This window comes from Chlorocebus sabaeus, chromosome 28 (assembly GCF_047675955.1).
Source record: "Chlorocebus sabaeus isolate Y175 chromosome 28, mChlSab1.0.hap1, whole genome shotgun sequence".
NCBI lineage: Eukaryota > Metazoa > Chordata > Mammalia > Primates > Cercopithecidae > Chlorocebus > Chlorocebus sabaeus.
Genome location: NC_132931.1, coordinates 16,627,971 through 16,651,357, shown reverse-complemented (window position 1 = coordinate 16,651,357; position 23,387 = coordinate 16,627,971). Strand labels below are relative to the sequence as shown.

General features: G+C 43.9%; 1 protein-coding gene across 12 annotated transcripts in view; it reads left to right on the top strand.

The window, feature by feature from the left end:
* RBAK (RB associated KRAB zinc finger) overlaps positions 1-23,387 on the top strand; it is a 52,560-nt gene that overhangs the window by 20,816 nt on the left and 8,357 nt on the right. For 8 of the 12 annotated variants that reach the window (XM_073012851.1, XM_073012844.1, XM_037995209.2 and 5 more), the window contains 3 exons: positions 9,679-9,737; positions 19,176-19,302; positions 19,565-19,660. In XM_073012851.1, coding sequence (XP_072868952.1) covers positions 9,723-9,737; positions 19,176-19,302; positions 19,565-19,660 — 238 coding nt within the window. In that variant the 5' untranslated portion in view covers positions 9,679-9,722. Of the gene's footprint in view, positions 1-6,255; positions 6,350-7,369; positions 8,060-9,678; positions 9,738-19,175; positions 19,303-19,564; positions 19,661-23,387 lie in introns of those variants that run through there. The other 4 variants (XM_073012848.1, XM_073012843.1, XM_008018794.3 and 1 more) reach the window with 3 other exon arrangements.

The window sequence follows — 23,387 nt, the reverse complement described above, 5'->3', positions numbered from 1 at the left end:
TGTTATGAATTCTCGAGGCTGGGAGAAGTCAGGAGTGGCGAACAGCTCTGAGAAGATGCTGTTGTCCACCTCAGTTTCCAGGTGCCGACGGAGTCCGGTCCTCCAATCAGGAAGGTTGGAATCTCTGATGTCATTGGCCATTCCAACCTGGCAACCAGTTTGAAGAAAAACACATGTAACTGCCAGGCTGATCTCTTGTCCTGGAGATGCTGGGTGAATGGTATCTCCTGCCACTGTCCGGACCTCAGACCACTGTCCAAAAGCATCTTCAGGGTCTCCATATCCCTTTGTTCCCTGTCCCAGCAAAGGCTGTGTTCTCTCCACTCAAAGCCTGAGGCATGGTGGGGTCTCCTCTTCTCTGTACATGCCCATTTCAGAGTCCAGTGTGGTGGGAGAGGGAACAGGGTGGGAAAGAACTAGGGTAAGCAGAAACGATGAAACCTGACAAGAGTGAGATGATCATGTACAAGAGATCCCAGGAACCTTGACTTGATGAAAAAGTCACATCAGAACACTCAGTTTGGCAGAGCTTTTCTGCCGAATGTCCACTGACATTCACTGTCCGAGATTCTGTACTGGGGGTACACGCGTCCTCTGCCCTAAGAGGAGACATTTTGAGGCCTGAAAATCATAGGAATCTGCCCATGAGCTCACACATATTTCTACTGGTGTCCCCAATTTCAGGGAGTCCGTGGATTACCTAAAGCCAGCCCCTCCAGTTCGGCTAAGCAACTCTAGTCTATATATCACATTTTCTATCATATGTATTGCTCTGAACTCAGAAATTTCCCTACCATTTATGGATTCTATGAATAAAATATCGCATGTACAAAAAGACTAAATCGAAAAATCTCAGCTGTGTGCAGTGGCTCATGCTTGTAATCCCAGCACTTTGGGTGGCCAAGGGAGGAAGATTGCCTGAGGCCAGCAGTTCAAGACCAGTGTAGGCAACATAGCAAGACCCCATCTCTAAAAAAACAAAACCAAACAAAATTAGCCAGGTGTGGTGGCTGGCACCTGTGTTCCAGCTACTTGGGAGACTCGCGACAGGAAGACGGCTTGAGCCCAGGAGTTGGAAGCTGCAGTAAGCTATGATCTGGCCACCGCACTCCAGTCTGGGCAATACAGCAAGATGTTGTGTCAAAAAAATTTTTTTGATAAAAAATAAAAGTTGTATGACATTCAGAGACCATCCGAAAAACCTGGGGGTTCCTGGCCAGCCTCAGTGGCTCACGCCTGTAATCCCAGCACTTTGGGAAACCCAAGTGGGTGGATCACTTGAGGTCAGGAGTTTGAGACTAGCCTGGCCAACATGGTGAAACCCCATCTATACTAAAAATACAAAAAAATTAGCCAGGCATGGTGGCGGTTGCCTGTATCCCAGCTACTTGGGAGTGGTGGGCTGGAGAATCACTTGAACTCGGGGTGCAGAGGTTGCAGCGAGTCAAGATCGCACCATTGCACTGCAGCCTGGGCAACAAGAGCAAAAGTCCGTCTGAAAAAAAAGCTGTGAGTGAGTCCCACACAGCTTCCTAGCGGGCTGCGGCTCTCCTGGGAGTCTCTCGCTCATGGGAAAGGCACAAACAGAACGAGGAAGCAGATCCCAGTGCTGTGGAAGTCCCATTCTTAGGAAGCTCTGCTTTTCTAGAGTTCAGATTTGCATTCATGACCCTTTAAACCGTCAGAGCTGGGTGGGTCTTTCTACAACAAAACAGTTTGCTGTCTCTCTCCTAGTTAAAAGGCTTTCAAAGATTAGAAGATCAATGTTATGACCCATTAAAATTTCTCTTTTGTGGAATGAAACGCTCTGCTTTAACTCATCTTCAAGCCTGGTTTGCATATTCTTCTCTCTTCTGGCCACCTGGTCTAGACCCACTATACTGAGGCAGTGCCCATCTTACATGATGTTGACACATTGTCAAAAAATGGGCAAACCAGGCACGGTGGCTCATGCCTGTAATCCTACCACTTTAAGAAGCCGAGGCAGACAGATCACCAGAGGTCAGAAGTTCGAGACCAGTCTGGCCAACATGTTGAAATCCGTCTCTACCAAAAATACAGAAAAAATTGGCTGGGCAGGGGAGTGCACATCTGTAATCCCAGCTACTTGGGAGGCTGAGGCAGGAGAATCACTTGAACCTGGAAGGCAGAGGTTGCAGTGAGCCGAGATTACGCCACTGCATTCCAGCCTGAGTGACAGAGCGAGACACCATCTCAAAAAAAAAAAAAAAAGGCTAGCCCAGATTTGGTCTGATATGTTCAGAAAAAAGCAAAACAGCCACCTCTGACCTTTTCTTTTCCTGCAATGATGCAGTTTCATACAACAATGGCTGTAGGTATGCTGCCGAAATATCATTCAAGTGAAACAGAAGGGCTTTCCTGGCCGGACACAGTGGTCACTCCTGTAATCTCAACACTTTGGTTGGCCAAGGTGGGAGGATTTGTTGCGGCCAGGAGTTCAAGGCTGCAGTGAGCTCTGATCCCACCACTGCATTCCAGGCTGGGCATCAGAGTGAGGCCTGTCTCTAAAAAACCCTTCGCTCCCCAAAAGGATTTGCAAATACCAGCCTTTCGGGATGACACGGAGGGACATTAAGATGCAGATGCTGGGACCCAGCCCTATTGATTGTAGTTCAGAAACTGAGGTGGGGCCTGATTTAACTCCATCACTGGAATCCATTCAGATTTGGAACTTTCTTGGTTGGACAGTGCAAGAGAGATCAAAAAGAAAGCAAAGTCGCTGTGGACTGAAATGAGCAGACAAGGTTTTCTGAGCGTGGTGAAATATGATCTGGGCCTCACTTGGGAGGGCTGTGGCCAGGCCTTGAGTCCTCGGCTCAGTGGGACCTTCTGAAACAGCCTCCAAGCTGCGCCCCCGCTTCCTTTGCTGTTGGATGACCCCTTCCAGCGGCTTTGGTGCCGATGGGAATAAGTCGACCTGCAGCAGAAGTTCAGCCCGAGTCTCAGCCCAGCAGCCTCTGGTCATGCTGCCGTCTCTGCGGTTCTCTGCGGAGTCATGGTTTCTGTACCTTGAAGAGAACTTCCCCTTCTGGGACCCAGAAACCCTGGAAACCCTGAGGAAAAAAGTGAATGAAATTACTGAAGACAACTCTGTGGCGGGGAGATGGAAAAGAGGCTCTTTGGGTTTTTTTTGGGTTTTTTTGTTTTTTATTTTTTGAGACAGAGTCTCGCTCTTGTCCAGGGTGGATTGTAATGGCTCAATCTCAGCTCACTGCAACCTCTGCCTCCCACGTTCAAGCGGTTCTTGTGCCTCAGCCTCCAGAGCAGCTGGGACAATAGGCACAAACCACCATGCCCAGCTCATTTTTGTACTTGTAGTAGCCATGTTGCCCAGGCTGGTTTCGAACTCCTGGTCTCAAGCAATCCGCCTGCCTTGGCCTCCCAAAGTGCTGGGACTACAGATGTGAACCGCCATGCCCAGCCCTCACTGTATGGATTTTCTAAAAAAAAAAAAATTAAATTTATCTTATTTGACCAAAAAGTAAATTAACCTTTTCTCCTCTCAAAGAGTATTTCCTTGATAAACCTTGTAATATAAATAACTTATTTTGTGCCTTTGATATGTATCTAAATCTTTTAAAAATGTAAATGAACTTCTTGCCAACATTACAACCCAGGAATTTTTTGTTGTTGTTGTTGGAGACAGAATCTTGCTCTGTCACTTAGGCTGGAGTGCAGTGGTGCGGTCTCTGCTCACTGCAACCTCCCCTTCCCGGGTTCAAGCAATTCTCCCATCTCAACCTCCTGAGTAGCTGAGACTACAGGCGCCTGCCACCATGCCTGGCTAATTTTTGTATTTTTAGTAGAGACGGGGTTTCACCTTGTTGGTCTGGTTGGTCTTGAACTCCTGACTTTGGCGATCCAACCGCCTTGGCCTCCCAAAGTGCTGGGATTACAGGCATGAGCCACCACTCTGGGTCACGACCCAGGAATTTTTTTCTTAAGAGCCTGAGAGTCTTGTCTTTGAAATGTAAACCTCAAGGAAGGTAGTGTCCCTATCTTCCTGTTGCCTAGGGATTTTAGCCTAGGCACCTTGAACTGTTACTACCTGCTCGTCAAGGAGGTATGAGAAGTTTTATTTTTTCATCGGATACAGGTAATTAACTAGCATGGATGGCCACCTTGATTTCCAGGTGGATTTAGGATGAGTGTTTAAGAATGCATAGCAGGCCAGGCGCAGTGGCTCACACCTGTAATCCCAGTACTCTGGGGGAGGCTGAGACGGGCGGATCACTTGATGCCACACAGAAATCGAAAGGAGTTTGAGTCCAGCCTGGCCAAGATGGTGAAACTCTGTCTCTACTAAAATACCAATATTAGCTGGGCATGATGGCACATGTCTGTAATTCCAGCTACTCGGGAGGCGTAGGCATGAGAATCACCTGAACCCAGGAGATGGAGGTTACAGTGAGCCAAGATCATACCACTACACTCCAGCCTGGATGACAGAATGAGACCCTGTCTCAAAAAAAAAAAAAAAAAAAAATGCATAGCAAGTCCTTTTACATGAGGATGAGTTACTGTTTATCTTGAAAGCATGTATGCAATGGATTGTATCTGCCAGGCTATATAAAAAGGAGGCTTTGGCCAGACGCCATGGCTCACGCCTATAATCCTAGCACTTTGGGAGGCCTAGGCGGGCGAATTACAAGGTCAGGATTTCGAGGCCATCCTAGCTAACATGACGAGACCCCGTCCCTACTAAAAATACAAAAAAATTAGCCAGGCATTGTGGCACGTGCCTGTAGTCCCAGTTACTTGGGATGCTGAGGCAGGAGAATCGCTTAAACGGGGGAGGCAGAGGTTACAGTGAGCTGAGATCGCACCACTGCACTCCAGCCTGGGCGACAGAGTGAGACTCTGTCTAAAAAAAAAAAAAAAAAAAGGCTTTATTTCTCTTTGCATCTCATTAATGGATCACCTGTGATGGGCATCACAGTCTGGTTTAATGCTTATTCAGTAATAAAATTGTTTTATTTTCTGAATTTGTGGAGAGAATATTCTAGGTTAACAGAATTATTTATTTTTTTATTTTTATTTTGAGATGGAGTCTTGCTCTGTTGCCAGGCTGGAGTGTAGTGGCGTGATCTCCACTTACTGCAATCTCCACTTCCCAGGTTCAAGTGATTCCCCTGCCTCAGCCTCCCAAGTAGCTGGGACTACAGGGGTGCACTACCACACCCAGCTGATTTTTTGTGTTTTAGTAGAGTTGGGGTTTCACCATGTTGGCCAGGATGGTCTTGATCTCCTGACCTCATGATCCACCCACCTCGACCTCCCAACGTTCTGGGATTACAGGTGTGAGCCACTGTGCCTGGCCTCAGAAGAATTTATTTTTAGTCTTTTCCTTACCAGTTTTTATGAAACAACTGGGCAAGAACACTGTTAGATTTCACCAAAAAATTGTGATGAAACATTGTCCTTATGATCCCATGTTTGAAAATTGACATTTTAATTGTAAACCAAAAATAAAATTCTAAGCCCCCACAACTGACTGAATGGACTCCCCTGTTGGCCAACAGGATCCGAAATAAACATGAAAAACTAATTCAGGTCATGACGGGAAGGAGGGGATCGGACATAACTTGTCCTACTCTCCTCCCGTCAGAGTTTAGGCACAGCTGACCAACATTAGCATTAGAATACAGGTCATAAGACTGACAAAACAGGCTTTCTGTATCAGTAAGATACCCAACTCCAACAGACTCTGATATAGCATCACGTGACAGATAGCAGTCCCTGAAGGAAATCATAGTATTTTACCCCATAATATATTTTCTTTGACACACTTTAAGATAGTCCTGCAAAGCCATCTCTTTGGGGGAAATTTGCATTCTGTAGAGAATCTCCTTCTCTTACACTTTTCTGGAGAGTCTGACACCTTTTAAGATCCAATAAGAGATATTCATCATCTATTCTCTCTGAAGCCTGTTCTGAGGCTTCACCTACATAACAAGAACCTTGGTTTCCACAATCCTGATTATCTTAACTCACGCTTTTCTTTTCTTTCCCTCCTTTTCCTTCCTTCCTTCCTTTCCTTTCTTTCTTCCTCTCTCTCTTTCTCTCTCTCTTTCTTTTGTTCTCTGTTGCCCAAGCTGGAGTGCAGTGGCACCATCATTGCTCACTGTAGCCTCAACTTCCCAGGCTCAAGCGATCCTCCCATCTCAGCCTCCTGAGTAGCTGGGGCTACAGGCAGGCACCACCACACCTGGATTTTTTTTTTTTTTTTGGTAGAGGTGGGGGTCTCGCTGTGTTGCCCAAGCTGTCCTTGAACTCCTGGCCTCAAGGGATCCTCCCAGCTCGCCCTCCCAAAATGCTGGGATTACAGGTATGAGCCCCCGCAATGGCCCATTTCTTTATGTAGTCTTCCAACTCTTCAGCCAACGCTTAACTCTGAACCAACTGCCAATCTTTGAATCTACTAGTGACCTGAAACCTTTTCCTGGCTGACCCAGTGTATACCTCCCATGTATTGATTGATGTCTTTGCCTGTAACTGCTGTCTTCCTGAGATGTATAAAACCAAGCTGTAACCCAACCACTTTGGGCTCACGTTCTCCGGACCCCCTGAGGCTGTGTCACCAGCCATGGTCACTCAAACAGGCCCAGAATAAAACTCTTTACAGACTTCGACTCTTTTTGGTCAACATAACCTAACCCTAAACATAATCTTCCTGGGGAAGGTAAGATCACAGGCATCTCTTTTCTTCCTTCGATTTGTGTGTGTATTTCCTGATTTCTCTACAGTTTTTAGGCATTCGCTGTGTGATCTAGAAAAGCTATGGAGTCTCGCTCCGTAGGCAGGCTGGAGTGCAGTGGCGTGATCTCGGCTCACTGCAACCTCCGCCTCCCGGGTTCTAGTGATTCTCCTGCCTCAACCTCCCGAGTAGGTGGGATTACAGGCACGCGCCACCACGCCCAGCTAATTTTTGTATTTTTAGTAGAGACAGAGTTTCACCATGTTAAGCAGGATGGTCTCTTATCTCTTGACCTCGCGAGCCGCCCGCCTCCGCCTCCCAAAGTGCTGGGATTACAGGCGTGAGCCACCGCGCCCGGCCACAAATTGTTTTCTGTTTCTTCCTTGGAAAGCATCGCTGGGCATTTATCCTGTCCTAGTATTTGAGTGAAACTTAATCTTAGCATTTCAGCGCAGTAACCATGATACACCCTTTCCTTTCCTTCTCCTTATGGGAAACTCGGTTCTAACCCAGAGGCTTTGGGCTCCAGGACCCAGTCAGGCAGCCCTGGACTTGACCCTAAAAGGGAATAAAGACAAATGCGAAGTTCAGCCCGGGGTTCAGGGCTGCCAAAGCTCATAGCCTGGAGCTTCTTACCCTTTAGGCGGGGTAGAGACATTTAAAACGGCCCCTAAACTTGGGGGGCGCATAGGCTCCTGGGAAATAGAGTCCGATACTTGTCCTGGGCCCAGCGGCGGGACCTGGGAGGCGGACTTCCGGTGCAGTGCTGCGCGTGTGCACTTCTCCCTGTGTGCGTGTTCGCGCATGCGCGCCGCCGCCGCACTGCCCTCGCTTCCTGTGCGTCCTCAGGTCACTGCTTGCTCTGGTTCCCAGGCTTTGGCCTCCAGTGGACGAGAATCGCGGAGCTTGCGGGGCTGGACGCTGACCGCCAGGGCCAGCACCTAGGCAGGCGCGGAGCTGTGCGGGGCAGGGTTCGCGCGTGCCGGGTGGAGGCTCGAGCGGGTACCCCGGAGCGTGAGCCCCGGAGCCGGCGGCGCTGGGGCCAGAGGGACCGGGCGGGAGGTGGCGGAGGCGAAGGGGCGGCGGGACCCGGACCTGGCCCGTTTGTGTCCTTGGCGGCCTGGACCAGGCCGCTGCTGTACGGTGAGCCCCAGGGAGGCGGATCTGGGCCGCGGGAAGGACACTCGCCTGGATTTGCCCTGTAGGCCCGGCCGGGGCCCCTCGGGAGCAGAACAGCCTTGGTGAGGTGGAGAGGAGGGGACCTCGCGAGCAGACGCGCGACAGCAGGCCCGCCCCGGCTTCTTGGGAGCCGTGGGGCAGAGGCTGCGGAGCCCCAGGCGGGTAGGTCTTGGATTTTCGGGCCTGGAGCGAGAAGGGCCTGGGTAAAGTCACCCTGCGTTGGGGACCTTAGAGTGTGGGGCAGGGGGAGGGTCCCGATCGCTTGTAGGAGAGACGCGTGTTTCGGTTTGAAGGCAGGGTCCGGCTGCACCGAACAGGCGCTGCATGGGAAGATCTGGGAAGACGAGGCTTACGGGGACGTGGAGGGTGTCCCCAGCCTCAGCTGCGGACGTCGTCTCCACTCCCCACTAACCCCTAACAGCCCTTCCTCCTCCTCTCCGTGCTCCAGATTTCTACCGCCTCTAAACGTCTGTCAGCACCTCTGTTCTCTCATTTAAGTGTCTGCCGATTCCCCCCTTAGATCTGCCCTGGAGAATGGTAGTAATGCAGGAACAGTCTGCAGGGATTCTCTCTTGCTGCCTCAGTTGCTACGGGAAGAGGCTGGGCCTTAGCAGGTGGACGACTTGACCAGGTCCCCGGCTTTGTGGGTAGAGGTGCTCATAGTAGAACTCAGGAGTCTTATCTCCCAGGCCAGTGTTCTTTCTCCTGTATCCTAGTTTTCTTAATAGAAGATTGTTAGGTGCAGCAATAACCAAATTCAGTTAGATAATTTAGAAACAAAGCCATATTTTATACACATTCCTTTCTGAGAGCTCACATACTCAATTCGTATGGCTTTTTTGATTTTAAGCAGTTTAAAGAGACAATAAGGAAATGCGGGCGGATACAGTGGCTCACACCTGTAATCCCAGCACTTTGCGGGGCTAGGGCAAGAGTATCCCTTGAGACCAGGAGTTAGAGACCAGCCTAGGCAACATAGGGAGACCCTGACTCTACAAAAAATACAAAAGTAGCCAGGCATGCTGGGATGCACCTGTGGTCCCAACTACTCAGGAGGCTGAGGTGGGAGGATCGATGGAGCCCAGGAGGTCGAGGCTGCAGTGAGCTGTGAATGCAACACTGCACTCCAGCCTGGGTGGTAGATTGAGACCCTGTCTCAACAAACCACAAAAATCACGAGCCGTATGATGGGATTTCTTTTTTCTTTTTGCATGTTGTATTTGATGATGGCAGACTATTTGTAAAAGGAGTCATGTTACCCATAAGAGTCTAACTCATCTAATTACTACCTGATTATCTTAGAGTTACAAAGTTACAAGTGCATGCTTCCCCATCACTCGTGTGTGTGTGTGTGTGTGTGTGTGTGTATGTGTGTGTGTGTTGAGACAGTGTCTCTCACCTAGTCTGGAGTGCAGCAGCGTGGTCTCGGCTCACTGCAACCTCCACCTCCCAGGTTCAAAGGATTCTTGTGCCTCTGCCTCCTGAGGGACTACAGGCATGTGACACTACACCTGGCTAATTACTTTGTTATTTTTAAGTAGAGAGGGGGTTTCACCATGCTGGCCAAGGCAGGCTGATCACTTGAGGCCAGAATTCGAGACCAGCCTGGCCAACATGGCGAAACCCTGTATCACTCTTTTAGGCCCTTCTGAGTGTTTGCAGGCTGAGTGTTCAGAGGGTGTTAGCCTATTGAGCTGTCTTTTGTGGTTCTTGCACACGAGATTCCTGCCTTTGCAAGCCAGAGCACTTATGACTTCAATGACCTGCTTCTCCCCCTCTAGGTCTACCAGCCACAGTCTCTGCACGTTTCCAAGAGCAGCAGAAAATGAACACATTGCAGGTGAGTTTTCCTGCTTGTGTATATGTTCCACTACTTTATTTTATGATGCATTTTCAGAGATTTGTAAGAATTCATACTTCTTTTTTTTTCTTTTTTTTGAGATGGGGTCTTGATCTGTTGCACAGGCTGCAGTGCAGTGGCATGACCTCGCTTCACTGCAACCTCCACCTCCTGGGTTCGAGCGATTCTCCTGCCTGAGCCTCCCAAGTAGCTGGGATTACAGGCGTGCGCCACTATGCCCAGCTAATTTTTTGTATTTTTAGAAGAAACAGGGTTTCACCATGTTAGCCAGGCTGGTCTCAAACTCCTGACCTCAGGTGACCCCGCCTCAGCCTTCCAAAGTGCTGGGATTACAGGCATGAGCCACCGCGCCCAGCCAGGATTCATACTTTAAAATGGGAATGTGGAACTAGACATTACCCTGTAAAATGTAGTGAGTGTGGTAGATCAGCACCAAAAGTGATTTGTGAAGCTTGTATGTATGGGTAGTATATTTTAAGGCTGTTGAAACTGAGCCACACCCAGGGCTGATACTCTTTGCAGTCATCACAAAAGGAAAATGCCGTTTGTATTAGTCCATTCTCACACTGCTATAGAGAAATAACCAAGACTGGGTAATTTATAAAGAAAAGAGGTTGAATTGGCTCCCACCTGCAGGCTCTGTCATAGGAAGCGTGGCTGGGGAGGCCTCAGGACACTTACAGTCATGGAGAAGGCGAAGGGAAAGCAGATACATCTTCCATCACCAGAGCAGGAGGAAGAGGGAGCAGGAGGCGCTACACACTTTTAAACAACCACGTGTTGTGATAACTCACTCAGTATCAGGAGAACAGCACCAAGAGGGAAATTGCCCCCATGATCCAGTCACCTCCCACCAGGCCCCACCTCCGACATTGGGGAATACGATTGAACGTGAGATTTGGGCGGCGACACAAACCAAAACCCTATCACCATCTGTGACATCGTTTGCATTGTCACCATCCGTGACATCGTTTGCATTGATTATAAGGAGAAACCAATTTTGTTACTTGTAGATTTAAAATATTTTCTAGGACTTGGAAAAATTTCTTCATTCAAGTTGATATAATTATGGATAGCTTTCCTGATAACAACCATTAAATTACCGTAACTTATGGCTTATTCTTGGTGCTTAGGTAAGCAGAGGGCCTGCTGCCCAAGGAGAACTTGGTGCATATCATTTTTCCAGGGATGGAAATACTGTGGTCCAAGTAGACAGAATTCTGTTTTTACTCTTTAGTCCTAGATCATGGAGGGAATGAATGACGTGGTCATCCTTCAAATACTTGTTCTTCTTTTTGTTTGGGTTGCACAGCAAGCAATATAGTTACTCTCTTGTGAAGATTTCCTCATTTCTGTTTCTCATTTCAGTTCTCAGTGTTTTAGTTTTGTCCTTTTCACGTTGCTGAGTCAGTCAGTAAACATTACCGGTGATTTAATTGCAGTCAAATCCAGCGGGCATTTCCTAGCCCTACCTCATAGGACCCTTTGTCTGCCTTTGACCTCTGTTATTTCCAAACTGATATTTCTCCATGGAGTCTCTCTTTTCTTGGCATTTAAAATGATTCATCTGTAAGTATTTATTTGTCTTTAAATGATGAAGTCTGTTTTGTTTTGTTTCCTTTTTTTCTTTTTTCCTTTTTTTTTTTTTTTTTTGAGACAGAGTCTCGCTCCGTTGCCCAGGCTGGAGTGCAGTGGCGTGATCTTGGCTCACTACAAGCTCCGCCTCCTGGGTTCAGGCCATTCTCCTGCCTCGGCCTCCTGAGTAGCTGGGACTACAGGCACCCACCACCGTGCCTGGCTAATTTTTTGTATTTTTAATAGAGACGGGGTTTCACTGTGGTCTCGATCTCCTGACCTCGTGATCTGCCCGCCTCCGCCTCCCAAAGTGCTGGGATTACAGGCGTGAGCCACTGTGCCCGGCCTTCTTTTTTTCTTTTTTTGAGATAGGGTCTTGCTCTGTCACCCATGCTGGAGTGTAGAGACGTTCTCACAACTCACTGCAGCCTCAATCTCCTGGGCTCACACGATCCTCCTGCCTCAGCGTAGCTGGGACTACAGGTGCACGCTGCCACACCTAGCTAATTTTTTTTGTATTTTAGTAGAGACTGCGTTTCACCGTGTCATCCTGAGGCTGGTCTCGAACTCCTGAGCTCAGGCAATCTGCCCGCCTCAGCCTCCCAAAGTACTAGGATTGCAGGCGTGAGCCACTGCTCCCAGCCTAGAGATGTATTCTCACTGTATTGCTCAGGCTGGTCTCAAACTCCTGGCTTCAAGCAACCCTTTCACTTTGGCCTCCCAAAGTGCTATAAGATTACAGGTGTAAGCCACCACACCTGGCCAAAAAGGAATCTTTTTAAAAGGGGCTAGGAATAACCCATAATACTCCCTTTCTTAATACATGTGGCAGTTGAGTTAAATCTTTCAATAGTTCCCATAGTATGTCTCTTGCGTGCTCATTGTTTTGAAGAAACTGAGTTGGTTATCCTCAGTTTAGATTGTGTTACCCTTGTTTTACCTTTAGCACATTTTTTTAAAAAATCTTGTATGTCTTGTAAAATTGGTAGTTTGATCTGGAAGTCTAATCAGGTTTATGTTCAATTCTTTTCACACAGCTGTACCATACGTGGCATTTGTCTACTTCTGGAGGCACGTGTTACCTTCTTTGTTTTTGTGAACTTAAGAACTATCGACTGTTGATTATTGCTGTGATTTACTAGTTCATTAGGGGAGGCAAAATGGTGATGTGCTAATTCTACCATTTCTTTATTTACTAGCCAAAATAACTTTCTTTTCTTTTCTTGTTTTGGAAACAGAGTCGACCTATGTTACCCAGGCTGGCACGTTTATGGCTCACTGCAGCCTCAAACTCCTGTGCTCAAGTGCTCCTCCCACTTCAGCCTCCCAAGTAGCTGAAAGTATAGTCATGTGCCACAGTGCCCAGCTAATTTTTTAATTTTTAGTAGAGACAGGTTTCGCTATGTTGCCCAGGCTGGTCCTGAACTCCTGGGCTCAAGTGATCCTCTTCTTTGACCTCCCAGTGTTGGGATTATAGGCATGAGCCATCACAGCTGGCCTAGAATACTTTTCTGAAGATAAATTTCTATTCTCTATTTGGTTATGTAATTCAGGCAGGAAAGACAGTTTCTAAAATATTGAGTAGGCTTCTAAGCAGGAAGGTTTTTTTGTTTTGTTACCATTATGAGCTCATGGATTTAAACAGATAGTAAATATTTCAGTACATCAAAGTTGTGATTCTTTTAGAAAATTAAATGGCTCCATCTTTGGCCAGATGGAATCCCTTTAAGTTGGTTTCTGAGTCCTTTTGAAATATATTTGATGTATTTGATAGCAAATATATACATATAATATGTATTTGATAGCATTATTTTCTGTTCAGCATTTCGTTTTGAAATCATTTCAAATTTTCAGAAAAATTGCAAGGATTTTACAAAGAAATACCAGATACTTCCTTTTGTTCAGATACTTCATTCTTAACATTTTCCCACATTAATCATTTATATGGATATATACATTTATGTGTGTATATGTGTTTATATATTTTTTTTCTGAACTATTTGAGAGTGGGTGTTATATGTCATGTCTCTTTACCCTATAAAGTTTTACATTATATCTCATAAAAATCAAGAACATTCTATTAAATATCCATAGCACGGTAATTGAATTCAGGAAATTTGTCATTGATTTGATACTTTTATCTCAACTATAGTTCATTTTCCAGTTTTTGCCAATTTCCCAATAATTTCCTTAATAGCAATTTTTAATTTTTGGTAGAAGATTCAGTCTAGGACTGTCAATTGCCTTTAGTTTTCATGCTTTTTAAGTCTGTTTAATATGGATTTGTTCCTCAGTGCCATTATAAATTTAAGAATACAGGCCAGTGATTTTATAGAAGTCTTTAAATTTAGGTTTCCCTGATCTTTCTTCAGGATTAGATTTAGATTGTGAATTTTTGTCTGGAATGCTACATGGAACCTCTTAAATTTATGGCGTAGAATAGGATCTGTCTTGGGAAAATTCTGCGCATCTTGAGAAGATGGCTTGTTCTGCTCTGGTTGGGTAGAGTGTTTGATAAATGTTAATGAGATCAAGTTGGTTGGTTGTGTTGTTGAGGTGTACTATATCCTTGTTGATTGTGTGCCTATTTGTATCAATTGTGGGGGAGAGGGGACTGAAATCTCCTGCTGCAATTGTGGTTCTATTTCTCTTTGCAATTTTACCACTTTTTGCTTTATGTGTTATATTAGATACATAAATGTTCAAGGTTGTTACATCCTGTTGATTAATAAACCACTTTGTAAAATGGCCTTCCTTATCCCTGCTAATATTCCAGGCTGTGAATTGTACTTTGTTATTTATGTAGCATTCTTTTTAGTAATACATGCATGGTATATCTTATTCCATCCTTTTACTTTTAACGTATTTGCATCTTTATATATAAAGTATTATTTCTTGTAGGCAGCAAGATTTAGATCTTGCTTGTTTTCATCAGTCTATTTCTGTCTCATAATTGGGGATATAATGTGATTATTGATAAAACTAGTTAGGTTATAGTCCATTGTCTTTGCTGTCTTTTAGTCTCATCTTCGTTTCTTTTTAAAATGTCTTTGTTTGTCTTCCTTCCTTTTGATTAACTGAGAATGTTTTATGATTCTACTTTTATGTCTTTTGTTGGGTTTTTAGCTATCACACTGTTTTGTTATTTTAGTGAGTTAGAATTTATAGTGTGCAACTTTATCATAGTTTATTCTTAAGTAATGTACCATTTTTCTTAGAGTAAGAGAAGCTTAACAATAGGATACTTCCATTTCTCTCCTCTTGGTCTGTACACCATTGTTCATTTTATTTTTACAGGTGGTATCAGTGCCACACAGAATCTATTACATTGTTGTTAATTAAACTGTTATCTTTTATTTGTTTGTTTATTTATTTATTTATTTTGAGACAGAGTCTCACTCTGTCCCCCATGCTGGAGTGCAGGGGTGTGATCTCGGCTCACTGTAACCTCTGCCTCCTGGGTTCAAGTGATTCTCCTGCCTCAGCCTCCCGGGTAGCTGGGATTACAGACACCCACAACCATACCTGGCTAATTTTTATATTTTTAGTAGAGACGAGGTTTCGCAATGTTGGCCAGGCTGGTCGCAAACTCCTGACCTCAGGTGACCTGTCTGCCTCAGCCTCCCAAAGTGCTGGGATTACAGGTGTGAGCCACCACAGCCGACCCAGTTATCTTTTAAAGAGATTTAAGTAATGAGAGAAAATACTCAGTTACCATTTCTGATACTCTTCATTCCTTTGTGTAAATCTAAATTTTTATTTGCTGTCATTTTACTTCTGCCTGAAGAACTTTCTTTAACATTTCTTCTAGTTGATGATGAATTCTTGTATGTCTGCAAATGTCTTCATTGTCTTTCCTTTTAAAGGTGTTTTTGCTGGATTTTTCTCCCCAGTGCTTTAAATATGTTTCTCTATCGTCTTCCTGCTTACATTTTTTTCTAAGAGAAATCTGATGTCATACTTATCTTTGTTCCCCTGTATATAACATGTCTTTTTGTCTTCCCTCCCTTATTGTTTTAAACTTTTTATCATTAGTTTTAGGCAATTTGATTGCAATATGTCATGGTATCTTTTTTTCATGTTTCTGTTTTGGGGATCATTGAACTTCTTGGATCTTGGGTTTATGGTGTCATCACTTTGGGAACATTTTTATCATTTTTTCTTCAAATACCCACCACCTCCCCTCCATTGATTCTTGTTGCCTGTATATTAGGCCACTTGAAATTTTCCCACAACAGACTGTTGCTCTTTATTTGCTTTTAATTGTTTGTTCTGTTTCATTTTATGTAACTTCTGTTGCTATCTTTATATTCACTAATGTCTTTTTTCCACGATGCTGTTAATCTTGTCCAGTTTAATTTTCATCTCAGATATTCTAGTTTCTATCTGTAGAAGGTTCACATGGGTCTTTTTTATGTCTTGCCTGTCAATTTTTTTGAACATTTGGAATAGAATGATGAACTCTGTCAGTGCTCTGTGCCGGTTGTAAACTCTGTGTCAATTCTGGGCCAGTTTTGATGGACTGATTCTTTTCTTCCTTGTGGGTTGCAATTTCCTGCCCATTTTCCCATCTTGCAACTCTTTCTCCTCACATCTGCCTCTGTTCTTCTTCCCTGCTCCGTGGCCTGGAAATGCTCAAGGCAGAAGTTGATTAGTTCACCTTGTTTATTTCCCATCACTTATAGATAACTCTACTGCCTGATAGTCAGTGCCTTGAAAACCATTGCTTCAGCCCGGGCGTGGTGGCTCATACCTGTAATCACAGCACTTTGGGAGGCCGAGGCAGGTGGATCACGAGGTCAGGAGTTCGAGACCAGCCTGGCCAACATGGTGAAGCCCCGTCTCTACTAAAAGTACAAAAATTAGCCAGGCATGCTAGTGCACACCCATAATCCCAGCTACTCGGGAGGCTGAGGCAGGAGAATCACTGGAACCCGGGAGACGGAGGTTGCAGTGAGCCAAGATTATGCTGTATCACTCTAGTCTGGAAGACAAGAGTGAGACTTCGCCAAAAAAAAAAAAATTGCTTCATATATGTTCTCCGTTTTATGTTTCTTTCTGTTTTTGTTTTTTTGTTGTTGTTCTTTGGTATGTGCTGTTTCAGGTTAGAGGGTATATCCAGTTCCTGTTAGTTTATCACAACTGAGGGCAGAAGTCCTAATGTCTCTCTCTCTATATTTTTTCTAATATACGTATTTTTTTCTTTGTAGAGATAGGGTCTTGCTATGTTGCCAAGACTGGTCTCAAACTCCTGGCCTCAATCAGTCCTTCTGCCTCAGCTTTCCAGAGTGCTGGGATTACAGGCATGAGCTACTGCACCTGGCCTGGATCTAGTTTTATCCATGTCCAAATGTTTTTTTTCCCTGAGCTGTTTTTGATTTTCTTCCACCTCATATGAACTGTAGTGTCAGCTTATCTAGTTCCAGGAAAAAGCTTTTTGGTATTTTTATTGGGATTGCATATTTATAAAGTAATTTAGGGTAACTGATTAAGTTGACCTTAATAATACAACTAATTTTTTTTTTTTTTTTTTTTTTTTTAATTTTTAATAGAGATGGAGTTTCACCATGTTGACCAGGCTGGTCTCGAACTCCTGACCTCAGGTGATCTGCCTGTCTCGGCCTCCCAAAGTTTTGGGATTATAGGCGTGAGCCACCATGCCCAAGCACTTTTACTTTTTCTTATATTCCTCTATTGTTTTCTCTTCTCTAATTGTAGATAGTGAGCATTTTATTAATACCTTGTTCTTGATCTTAGTGGGAAGGTATGTAGTTTTTCCCTGTTAAGTAAAATCCTGACTTTTGGACCGAGAAGACTGAGGCGTAAATGTGTGTGTGTGTGTGTGTGTGTGTGTGTGTGTGTACACACAAACTGTATATATGTGCTTGTGTGTAATTGAAATACGTATATCACATATATATCATACGTACTATTGCATGTTAGGGTACAATAGTTATATTTGTGTATATACATAATATTGATGTTAATGAAGTTTCTATTTAGTTTGTTTTTTTAAATCAGCTTTTTCTGTCAAGCTTTTTCAAGTATCTTTGTGGATACAAGACTTTTCTTCTTTGCTGTGTTATAGTGGCTTGTCATATTAATAGATTTCCAAATATTAAACTAGTCAAATGGGAATAAGTCCCATTTGGCTGTTGTATATTATGTTTTTAAACTAGTACTGGATTTTGTTTGGTTATGTTTCATTTTGGGTATTTGTATTGATGTAAGTGGTATTGGCATGTAATTTTATGTTGTTTATTGGTTGATCAGTCTTCTAACCCCTACCGCCTCCTTACATTCTGGACTAACTTAACCCAGAAGGTTATAGCTCTCTCTCAGTGATTTGATCAGCTCCTGTGGCCTGCCTATGGATAAGCTTAGGTGTCCTGCTTTAGTTTCTCAGCCCAGCAGCCTAGCGGCTCTGCCTCTGCTATCTCTTGGGATCTACCTGGTCCTAGCTGTATCACTGGGTTTGAACCCCTTGTTGGTATGTTCTTTATAAATAATAGGATAATGCAACATGCTTACTGGGTACTTTCGTTTTCTAAACTACAAGTTTGGGCAGGGCATGCTGGCTCAAGCCTGTAATCCCAACACTTTGGGAGACCAAGGCAGGTGGATTGCTGGAGCCCAGGAGTTTTGTATTTTTCCTTTTTTTTTTTTTTTTTTTTTTTTTTGAGATAAGGTCTCGCTCTGTTGCCTAGGCAGGAGTGCGGTGTTGCGTTCACAGCTCACTGAAGCCTTGACCTCCCAGGCTCAAGTGATCCTCCTGCCTTCGCCTCCCAAGTAGCTGGAACTACAGGCGTGTGCCATGATGTCCAGCCAATTTTTTAAAAAACTTTTATTTTTAGCAGAGATGAGGTCTTACTGTGTTACCCAAGCTGGTTTCGAACTCCTGAGCTGAAACGATCTTCCCACCTCAGCCTCCCAAAGTGCTAGGATTATAGGCATGAGTCACCGTGCCCAGCCCCAACCTCTTAAAAATTGAAGCTGCTTCATGTTTGCCATTGGTACTTTTTACACCTCATCATATTCTTCCCCTTCATCCCATAGAATACACAGTGCATCTTTAAGGACTTCCAGTTAACTGAGTCTGAAGCCTAATCTGATGGCATAAAGTTAAAATAATTTGATTCTCTTTTTTTAAATCATTCTGCACCTTGTCTGCATTACTCTAATAACAGCTTTGGGCATTCATTCATTTAACGAATACTTATTGCTGTAAGATTGAGATATTTGAGATAAAACTCTGCCATGCAGATAGCCAGAGGCCACTGGCCATGAGAATAAAAGAGCCAGAAGAACAAGGAGTTGAAACTAGGTGAGAGCCCCAGAGCAGTGAGTTAGGAAGAAGACCAGGAACTGAGTGGTGGGCACTCCAACATGAAGAGGTCCAGGAGAAGGGGAGGGTCTGGCAGCAAAGAAGACTAAAAGAAGTGACAAGGAGTAAAATGCATATGTTTGTTTACATGTTTATCTCCTTATTAGGTTGTCCTTTTTGAGAGCAGGCATGATGTTTCACTCATATCCCCAAAACTCACCAGTTTCAAAATAGGAGTTCAGTTGTGTTTCGGTTTTTATTTTTGTGGGTAATATATATTTTTTATATATATATATGTGTGTGTATGTGTATATATATACACATATATATACGTGTATATACACGATCCCAAAGGATATATGTTTCCAATATGATTTCCAATATGATTTCCCTTCCATAATCTGTAACATAAAATAAGGTATACAATGTTCATGGTTAACTTTACCAGTGAGCTTTGTAAAATGTTATCCCCCATCCCTTTTCCATATTTCCCAATTCTGATCATGTTGCCATTACAGGGGCCAGTGTCATTCAAAGATGTGGCTGTGGATTTCACCCAGGAGGAGTGGCAGCAACTGGACCCTGATGAGAAGATAACATACAGGGATGTGATGTTGGAGAACTATAGCCATCTAGTTTCTGTGGGTGAGGATAGCTTGCTTTCTGAATGCTCTCGGTTGAATGGGGTTTTATCCTTGAATTTGAAGAAATAAGTGATGACACCATTTAATTCCTTGTGGGCACTAGCTGGAGTATTTATATTATTATTCATTAAAAGGTTCTAACTTTGATAAGGTAAAAAATGGAGCACTTCTGTTATGCAGCTTATGAGGTGGCAACATGTTGTACTTTGGAGATTCTGAAGCCAAGCAGCTTGCCCAAGTCCTCCTTCTTTTCCCATTAACAGGGTATGATATCACCAAGCCAAACGTCATCATTAAGTTGGAGCAGGGAGAAGAGCCGTGGATAATGGAAGGTGAATTTCCATGTCAACATAGTCCAGGCAAGTTAGTAGAGTATCAAATGTTAAAAAATGCTCATCCCAGACCTTTGGGAGTGACTAAAGAGTTGTTGACATGTATTCAGTACCCTCAGGCACACCTCCCAACCCCCAAATATCACTTTCCTTCCCACACACATACATGAACTCTTCTGTTGATTTTATATTTGATTTACATTGGTAGGGATTTTTTCCATTCTAACCTGTACTGGAGACCTATTCACTTCCTCTTTCTCCAGCATTATTGGTAACTTACTCCCTCGCCATTACAGAATTGTTGTGGGGTTTTGTTTGTTTGTTTGTTTTTTGGAGACAGAGTCTTGTTCTGTCACCCAGGCTGGGAGTACAGTGGTGCGATCTCAGCTCACTGCACCCACCACCTCCCAAGTTCAAGAAATTCTCCTTCCTCAGCCTCCTGAGTAGCTGGGATTACAGGTGCATGCCACCACGCCTGGCTAATTTTTGTATTTTTAGTAGAGATGGGGTTTCACCGTGTTGGCCATGCTGGTCTTGAACTCCTGGCCTCAAGTGATCCGCCCACCTCAGCCTCCCAAAGTGCTAAGATTATAGTCCTGAGCCACTGCTCCCAGCCTTACAGAATTGTTTTGTTTTGGGGCATTCAGAAGTCTGACATAAAAATTAACTTGAGACTTTTATGTTCATTCTTTTTTATCTTCCATTTTCTTTCCTTCCTTCCTTTAAAAATACCTTGGACTTATTTTCTGCCCTTAATTTTATTTACGTCTTTAGGCATTCAGATACCGAAACCTCATCTTCCACCTATGCTTATGAATTCAGTCACAGCTTGTAGTGTACGTCATTTCCCAAAGTCCATGCTCAGTTGATGTGACAATATAGCACTCCCCAGCTTTCCTCTCTTTCCCCAGTGCTCATTTATCACCTGTCTGTGTGTTCATTTCCCCTTCCCCATAACTGGAATCATGCTCTGTCCGTAGTAGACATTCAGGAAGTGTGAATTTCATAAGTGAATATCCGTTCCTTTTCTTGCCTTTTCAGGAATGTCACCCTAGGACCTGTTTTCCACTTTTTTGGTTTTCTTTGTATCCCTTAAAAGAGTTTATCTGATCTCAACTTCTAAGACCTTTTTTCCTGTGTATTTTTGCAGCTTACCTCCAAATTGATATGTCTAACACTTTTAACCAGGAGTCTAGTTGAATATTTTGCTTGATAACAGCAGTACCAGTGAGATAGTTCACTTCCTTCCTTGTCAGAATGTCTGATGATAAACTGTGCACATTCCAAAATCATGAATTCTGTCTACCTTCCTCACCTCCCAGTATTTGATTGTGCTAGTCTTCTCTCCATGGTTTGTGTTCTTTGTCCTTTGTGAAATGCTTTGCAGATCATCAGCACATTCAGTTCCTTTTGACATTAATGTTCAGTATTCTCCCATACCTGGATTACAGTGGATCCATCTTCCATTCAAATGATCATTGTCCTTTTCCTTCATCTGCATACATTTTTTCCCTCCCTCCCTTCCTTCCGTTTTGAGATGGAGTCTCGCTCTTGTTGCCCAGGCTGGAGTGCAGTGACACAATCTCGGCTCACTGCAGCCTTCCTCTCCCAGGTTCAAGCGATTCTCCTGCCTCAGCCTCCCAAAGTAGCTAGGATTACAGGCGCACGCCACCATGCCTGGCTAATTTTTATATTTTTAGTAGAGACGGGGTTTCACTGTATTGGTCAGGCTGGTCCCTGACTCCTGACCTTGTGATGCACCTGCCTCGGCCTCTCAAAGTGCTGGGATTACAGGTCTGAGCCACTGTACCCAGCCTATTTGTTTATTGAGACAGAGTCTCTGTAACTGAGGCTGGAGTGCAGTGGTGCAATCTTGGCTCAGGATAACCTCTGCCTCCCAGGTTCAAGTGATTCTTGTGCCTCAGCCTCCAGAGTAGCTGGGATTACAGGCATGCACCATCAACGCCCAGCCTGTTTTTGTATTTTTAATAGAGACAGGGTTTCAGTCTGTTGGCCAGAAGTTCAACAGAGTGATCTGCCCGCCTCAGCTTCCCAAAGTGCTGGGATTACAGGCGTGAGCCACTGCACCCAACCCCTTCATTTAATTTTAAATTGTGGTTTAAGAAACACATAACATGGCCCGGCACGGGTGGCTCACGCCTATAATCCCAGCACTTTGGGAGGCCAAGGCAGACGGATCACGAGGTCAGGAGATCGAGACCATCCTGGCGAACATGGTGAAACCCCATCTCTACTAAAAATACAAAGAAATTAGCCGGGCATGGTGGCAGGCACCTGTAGTCCCAGCTACTTGGGAGGCTGAGGCAGGAGAGTGGCATGAACCTGGGAGGCGGAGCTTGCAGTGAGCAGAGATTGCCGCTGCACTCCAGCCTGGGTGACAGAGCGAAACTCCGTCTCAAAACAAACAAACCAAAAAAAACACATAACATGCAATTTACCATCTTAACCATTTTTAAGTGTACAGTAATGTTAACTGTATTTGCATTGTTGAGCAATAAACTTTAGAACTTTATGCTTTACTTTTGAGCTTAAAAGGTTAACTCCTTGAAGTTTCCTTCATGATTCGTTGACCACTCCAGTCTTTCTTTCTCTTAATACCTATTCCACTCAGCGATTGTTTCCACAAAAAGTTAGATATGATTATACACTCTGATAGGATTATATATTCTGAGATTGTGTGCTCTGATAGGATTCTGTGCTGTGATAGGAGTGTATGCTCTATGAGTATATGCTCTGATAAGATTATATTCTCTGAGTATAAGCTCTGATAGGAGTATATGCTCTGTGATTCTATGCTTTGATAGGAATATATGCTCTAAATAATTATATGCTGTGATAGGTAGGTACATATATTTGTTGCTTGAGCTTCTTCTACCAGAATTATAATCCTCCAAAGAGGAAAAACCTTTTTACTTTTCTTGCTTTGATAATGCAACATACAGTAGGTATTCAGTGGGTTTTTTTATTGACTTGCCAAGGAGCTAGGTAAAAGAAAGATCTTTATCATTAATCCATTGAGAGATCATTTATTCTGAACTATAGATTCTGATAAAACAGATAGGGGTTAGATTAGAACCTGTAAGCACCCATCAGATAAGGAACTACTTTAATTTCTATTCAGAGAGATACAAAGAAAATTTGAATACTTTCCAGGGGCATAGGTGTTGGTTAGGAAATAGGATCATAGCTGCATGAACTATAAAATTCAGCTTTCACATGGAAAATTTATACTCCAATGCACATTGTGCAACTTTATGTAAAAGCTATTTTAAAATGTAAGGGAAAGAGATTCAATGAACTGGGAAGAGATTTGGTAAGTGTCTTCAACTTTCCCCCAAAGCATAGATAGATTTTGAGTATAGCCAACACCTGAAGTCAAACTGAGCGGGGAAGATCACTAGCACAGACTTGTGGCTGAGAATATGCATGGCATAGCGTAGGCTTCTAGGAGCAGAAGATGTTGGCAGATTAGTGGAATGCTAGCTTGGATATATATCATGAATCCAGGTAGTGAAAAATATCATTAATAACCTTTCTGTTTCTTCTGTTGGAGTTTGGGGTGCTGGAGCTCAGAGATGGTGTAGATTTCTGAGCAGAGTACCATCAGGGTTGCTTTGAATGTGGGTGATAGCAGCTAACAATAGTTTAGTGGATCCAAAAATGTGTAAGATACATAAAAATAGAAGTACATCATAGGGGCAGCTTTAGGAATCTGAGATATAAGATTTTACAC